General features: G+C 43.9%; 1 protein-coding gene across 2 annotated transcripts; it reads right to left on the bottom strand.

Annotated features, from left to right (window-relative positions):
• Window positions 1–241: 241 nt before the first annotated feature.
• On the bottom strand, window positions 242–6,030 carry OIP5 (Opa interacting protein 5). 2 transcript variants are annotated; one of them, XM_074584586.1, is made up of 5 exons: window positions 5,638–6,030; window positions 5,440–5,506; window positions 4,293–4,415; window positions 3,659–3,740; window positions 242–1,605 (listed from the first exon to the last, which is right to left on the bottom strand). In XM_074584586.1, exons 1-5 carry the CDS (start codon window positions 6,026–6,028, stop codon window positions 1,450–1,452), a joined length of 819 nt encoding a protein of 272 aa, XP_074440687.1. In that variant the 5' UTR covers window positions 6,029–6,030; the 3' UTR covers window positions 242–1,449. The 2 variants fall into 2 exon arrangements, with proteins under 2 accessions (XP_074440687.1, XP_074440686.1); XM_074584585.1 differs by having other exon boundaries at window positions 5,242–5,506; window positions 5,638–6,002.
• Window positions 6,031–6,121: the final 91 nt, after the last annotated feature.

Consider the following 6,121-nt stretch of genomic DNA (forward strand, 5'->3'; position numbering starts at 1 on the left):
AGAAACAGTCTCAATGTAGAAACCAGAATAAAAGGGCGAAAGTGAGTAGTCCTGTCATCAATCATGTTTCTTAGACTGATGCAACAACAAAAGGGCTGTCACAAGTAACACAAGGTGAAGTTATACAATGGAAAACATTGACTTGAGATGGGGGGATGCCTGCACAAAATGAGCTTAGTCACAAGTCCCCAGTTAACAACCAACAGGCCCCCTTAACGCAGAAGTCACTGCACAACACAACTTTAAAGATGTTTTGTTCTTAATAATGAAGCAATCAAATACAGCAATTCCAAACGTCACATCAATATACAGTGACAACTATTAAGAACAGCCTTCCGGCTAAGGAGCTAAGGGTTCACAATGGAGCTCACTTTAGAGAAAACAACATTTGTCATTACAGACAATGAAACAGATCTTACAGGAGTCTAACATTTACTTCAGGTAGTTACTTCTGATATCCTGAATTTAGCTGTCATTGAAAAGCACTACATTTTTGCACTGTCAAAGTTGTAAAACATAAACAATAAAAATCACTGAGACAGCATATACTATTAGAATTTAACAGTGAGCACCCCTCCTCTCCCTGCACAATGGCTGTTGCTATTCTATGTTACTGCTTAATCAGAACAGACCAAGACAACTCCGAACTCCTAATCAAAAAGCAGCACAGTTAACATAAGTAGTAGTATAAGCAGCAGCTGCCCACCTAAAGCCTCCGACGTGGTGCAGCGAGAGGAGCTTCACAGCAAGAGCTTGACCCAGTCCTGTGCAGCTGCGGGGCTGCACTTCCAGGGGACTTGGCAGGCACATGGGTTGCCCTTGAATTTGAAATCCAAAGCCTTGTGCTCCAGCCAGCATTGGGCTACCCAGATCCATGCGCCAAGCAAGCACACCGTGCAGCTTCTACGACAGGCTAGCTTGCTCCTTCTGCAGGGTCCACACACAAGCAAATCCAAAAACAATGATCAGGAGGCCATTTAGCAGTGTCTCACATACCACTTGGCCAACAGCTGGCTGCCATTAATGCTGTATCTGTATGAAAAGGTAGGATAAGAACTTTAGATCTGTGCGAGAACGTTCAATTTCTAATAGCCCCTCTTGAATATCTGCTCATTAGTACGTTTTGTATAGTTCCGGAAACCTGATTTTAGTATTTCAAAGGCTGTTTTTCCCCTGAAGTCATTAGAGAGAATCAAAGTCATAATTATACTGTCTCAGAGAGCAATGCACTGCATGGATGAGCTATTAATTTTTCCAAGTATAACTTCAGTATGTCAGATTTGAGGTGTTCCCCTTAGATTGAAGGGATGCACTTAAGCACTAGTTCTTTCTATACACAGATAAAGTGACAGATCAACACTCAAAGCTGTTCTGGTGCATTATTTTACCACAGTGAACAAACTCAGCAGAGATGCACAAACAACTCCAGCAGTTCTCAAAGATGGCGTATTAGTTGACCCTGACTATTGCATATCCCGGCGGAAGGACAACTGCATCTGATGCAGGTCTTTGCCTTTCTGCCACATCATTCTTTCGTTCCAGTTCCTCCACCTTCCTCATCAGCAACTCTATGCGAATGTGGGCCTTCACAATCTTTTCTTTCAGCTAGAGAAAAAGAGAAATTAGTATTAAAACTAGAGGAAAGTGTGCTCACACTGGATCTTTGAATGATCTTTGCACCCCACTTTCAGTGGCTAAAGAGCAGCTGACTTTCAAGACGGAAGATTATATTGGGCTTTAATCTCTATACTGCTTGTCTAGCACAGCCAAAACGGGCACCCAAATCAGAGGCCTGTGCCACAAAGAGGAGACAGATGGATGTGTGCCAGCATAACCCCTGGCAGAGATTTATGGAAATAACCCTCCGTAAGGAGACAGAGTTGCTGGAGCCTTCCTATGATCAATCCAATCTTTCCTAATTAACTCATTACAGTTTTTACACAGCCAGAGACCTTCTTTGACAATATCTGGACAGACTGTTTCATCACCACCTTGGGAATACACGTACAGTCCCTCAAAAAAAGCTGTTTCTAGAGTCTGAGGTTTAAGTTAACACGTCTCAAGCACAAGAGTAAAATCCTGCTGACATCATGTCTCAAAGAAAAAACAAAGACCAGATTCTTGCGCTTGTTGTAGTCCACAAGCAAACTCTCCAGCATCACATAATTTGTGTTTGCAATACTTCAGAAAAATGTGTCCCAAATTTAGGAGTCTTGTCTGGATAAGATTTTTGCATTTTAGCCTCACTTGACCTATAAAACCACTCTGATCTTATGATAAGAAACTGGAAGATGACTTTAAAGAGGATAAAACCTAAGAAATGTCAACAGGCCCATTTCCATACTTAGAAGAGAAACTAAGGGGGGACCAAAAAAAAAAAAAAAAAAGAGTAAGGACAAGCAAGCACATAAATACTGGATACACTGGCTGTCTCCTACACACAGTAACTTTATTCAAGCCGTGGGACAGACAATTTACTAAGTTAACAACTAACCAAGTTACGGAAAAGAACATCCAATTTAAATGCCAAAAAGGACGGAGGTTCTAGCGTCGTCTCTGAAACTACAAGTAAATACTATCATGCTCTTTTGAGCTTACATAGCCATAAATACAACTGTGCTAGAACCCCTTTCAATAGCAAAAAATTTGCTATTTTTTTTAAAAAATTCTTGGACAGTAACTTAGACAACACAAGTAGTAATACCTAGGCAAAGTTTGTCTAGACATATCTTGGGTTTTTTTTTTTTTTTGTTTTCTTTTCAAAGTGTAGTGATAAAAGGATGTCCTGGTTTGAGCAACACAGGACTAATTTCTCTTCTAATGCTGGGGAAAAGTGCACTTTTAGAAGACTCTAGTGTCTGAATTTGTGAAAATATTTACTTTATAGCCAGCTATGGTATGTGGGTTTCAAGGTGTCAGTGCTTTCGAGCCTTGTCAGGTGTGGGGATGAGGAGGAGCAAGACCCGGGCACTTGACCCAGGCTGTCCAACAGGATTACTTCATACCACGAACATCACAATAAATACAAATTAGAAAGTTTGCTGAGGAATTCTCTCTCTCTCCCTCGATGGCTGTGATCCAGAGAACTTCTTGCTCTGGTGCCAGACCCCTGAGCCCTTCCCTTGCTCCCGAAGTCGTAGGGCTCACAGCATCGGACATTTGCTGTCCACTGCTGGGAGTGCACAGCTTCCTGCTGATAGAATTGACTGACTATAATTCTTGTATATCTTATATTGGTATTGGGATCAATATTGGTTCTTTAGTGTTATTAACGATACTTAGTCTTAATTCTATTAAATCTGCTTATATTTCAGCCCTTGGGTTTCCTTGTTTTTTCCCCAATTCCCCTTCCCAGGTGGGGAAGGGTCATCAAGTGATAGAATAACTGTCTAAATGACAATAAGTTGTTATGGGTTTCTCAAACCGTAACAGAGAATAAAAAAATCTTTTGCCAGAAAATGAGCTAGGACTGGATATGTTTTGCAGTTAAGTGGTTCTAGAAAATGTTTTGCATGTCTCACACATTTAAGCCAGTCACTGCATTACATGTCCGTATTTTTTCTATTTTATGAACTTGGAAAAAAGTAATTGTATCAACATTTTTGGATATTAATAATTTTTAAAGTATTTTCCATACAAATTAATGTAGAAACCTTACTTTCTGTGCTGGTTCCTCCAAAGTCACCGCAGGAAAATTCACCTTAGAAGCTTGTATTATAATTTGTTTTTCTAAGAGATAACTGGAAAATAAAAGGGGAAAGGGAAAAAAAAACACAACCAAGGAGACCAGTTAAAAACCTCATAATTGCATTCATCGTTTAGACAGATTATTTAAGATTATTTTAAAGCAGATACAAGGTTGTTGCCAAAAGCAATCACTACATTATGAAAATAATAAAAACACAACAATGGTTTTACTTTGAAATCATAAGGTGCTCCCATCACCAGCTATAAGTAATTTAAAATTTCTATAGTCAAGTCCTCAATCTGTCATGGAGCTGCTTTGATAGCTTACGTTAGTTAAGCAAATCTGGAACCGAAGGAGATATCAGTATGGCAAACAACTAAACTTAAATGTCGACATTACATGAGGACACCACTTAAGAAGCGCAGAGCAAATCAAATGGAGTCACACCAACACAAACAATTTAAACATAAAGGATATTAAAATCCCACACCAATGTACTCAAAGTAAAGCCACTTTTGTTAGCTGCAGATTAGGTTGTACACCCTGTTGTAATGACTTGCAAATTCTCGTGAAATCACTGACTGTAAGAATACAGTTTACTCACCAGATGATGCTGTCCTTGAAGAAACAGAAGAGGCCTCGGAGATACGCCAGGTCACTGGGGGCAGAATAAAGAATGAAGCCCAGGTTCGAGCCACATGACTGACAGGATAATACATTGTAAGCACTAAAAGAGAAGAGGAAAAAATATTATTAAGCAGAAGCTTCTGAAACCATAGATACCGCATGCTTGCGGAGGACATCAATCTATCAGTTCTATGAGGACAGCAAAACAAAACATAGTTAAAACTCCCTCCTTAAAGAAATAATACATTCAGGGAGAACATGAACATACAAAGTCAGGCATGTTGCATAAGAAATAATATCTGTAATAAGTGAAGTTGCAATTAGGGAAGAAAATACATGGCTTATTACCACTGAGTGGTTCAGGCTATACTAACCAAACATGATATAACTGGTAAAACAATGCCTGTGCCCACACCTATGGCAGGTCATAGATCTGAGATTTCCTCCTGATTAAAAAAGTATTGCCTCATGCAGAGACATGCTCCCCCTCCCCCAAACAAAACCCAACAACCAAAGTCTTTCATTGAAAAAGTTCCCAGCCCTTATAGATTGTGGAATAGCCTTTAAGCATCATTTAAACAAACTGACGGTTCTGTAAACCCTCAGGTGATATTTACATGCTTCCCATCACACTAATCCCAGTTACCAAACCTGTTGCTAACTGTAGGCTCGTGAATAGAGCAGAAGTAATTTATTTTCAGTATTTAAAAAAAAAAGAGTGAAAAAACAAAACAACCAAAAAAACAACCAACCCAACCCCTAAACAGAGATGCTTTAATTTAGGTAATACACCTTTTAAGGGAAGGCGCAGAAAAAAAAACCTAAAGGCCAGTCTGTCTTCTACCGCATCGCTCAAGTGCTCCTCTCCACCAAAAACGGTTGCAGTAGCAAAACTTACGGACAAAAAATTAAAGCTCCATACGTACAAAAGGTTTGTCCATCCGAAACGATGGAGCCCGGGTACAAAAAGCACTTCGGAGTTTACCAAGCCCGTGAGAAACTCCAGGCTACCAGCTAGAGGAGCTCCCAGCTCGGCACAAGCCCCTGGTCGCCCACGCCACTTCCCGTGGCGACTGCCCCCGGCAGGCCCGGTGCCCGTAGCACGCAGCGGGCGAGCTACCCACCATCCCAGGAGGGCTCCCTCCAGGCCGATCATGAGCGAGTCCTCCCAGACCACGTTGTTTGTGACTCCTGAGGAGAGAGGAGGGGAGGAGAGAGACCCGCTGAGGGTGACACCCCGGCCGCCCCCGCCGGGCCCGGGCCTCGCCTCAGGACACCGGCCGACACCCCCCCCGCCGCGAGGCGGCCAGGCGGGTACTGACTGTAGCAGACGAGGAGGCCAAGCCGCCGCTCCTCCTGCGCGCACAGGTGCAGCGAGTCCCCCAGCACCGCCCAGCAGCCGCCGCACTGGAACATGGCGCACTCCGCCGGCAGCGGCCCCTGCCGCCGCGGGGGCGACACCACCGCCGATGCCGACGACAAGGAAGACGGCGAGGCCGGTGGCGAGGCCGGTGGCGAGGCCGGTGGCGAGGCCGGTGGCGAGGCGCAGAAGCGTGCGTCAGCGGTGGGGAAGAGCGGCCGCTCCACAGTGATGACCCCGCTGAGCTGTGGCTCCTGGAAAAGCTTCTGCAGCTGCCGGCGCACCGCCATCTTATCCCGCCCCGCGTTCGAGCGCGGCGCCTGCCATCCCGGCTTCGCAATCTGCGCTGCCATTGGGCAGCGGGCGCGTCAATCCTCATCTCCCCAGGCTATTGGGGAGCGGGCCGCGCCTAGTCGTTCCGTTACCCAATCAAGCAGGAGAGGGGA

The sequence above is a fragment of the Larus michahellis genome, chromosome 4, assembly GCF_964199755.1.
Source record: "Larus michahellis chromosome 4, bLarMic1.1, whole genome shotgun sequence".
NCBI lineage: Eukaryota > Metazoa > Chordata > Aves > Charadriiformes > Laridae > Larus > Larus michahellis.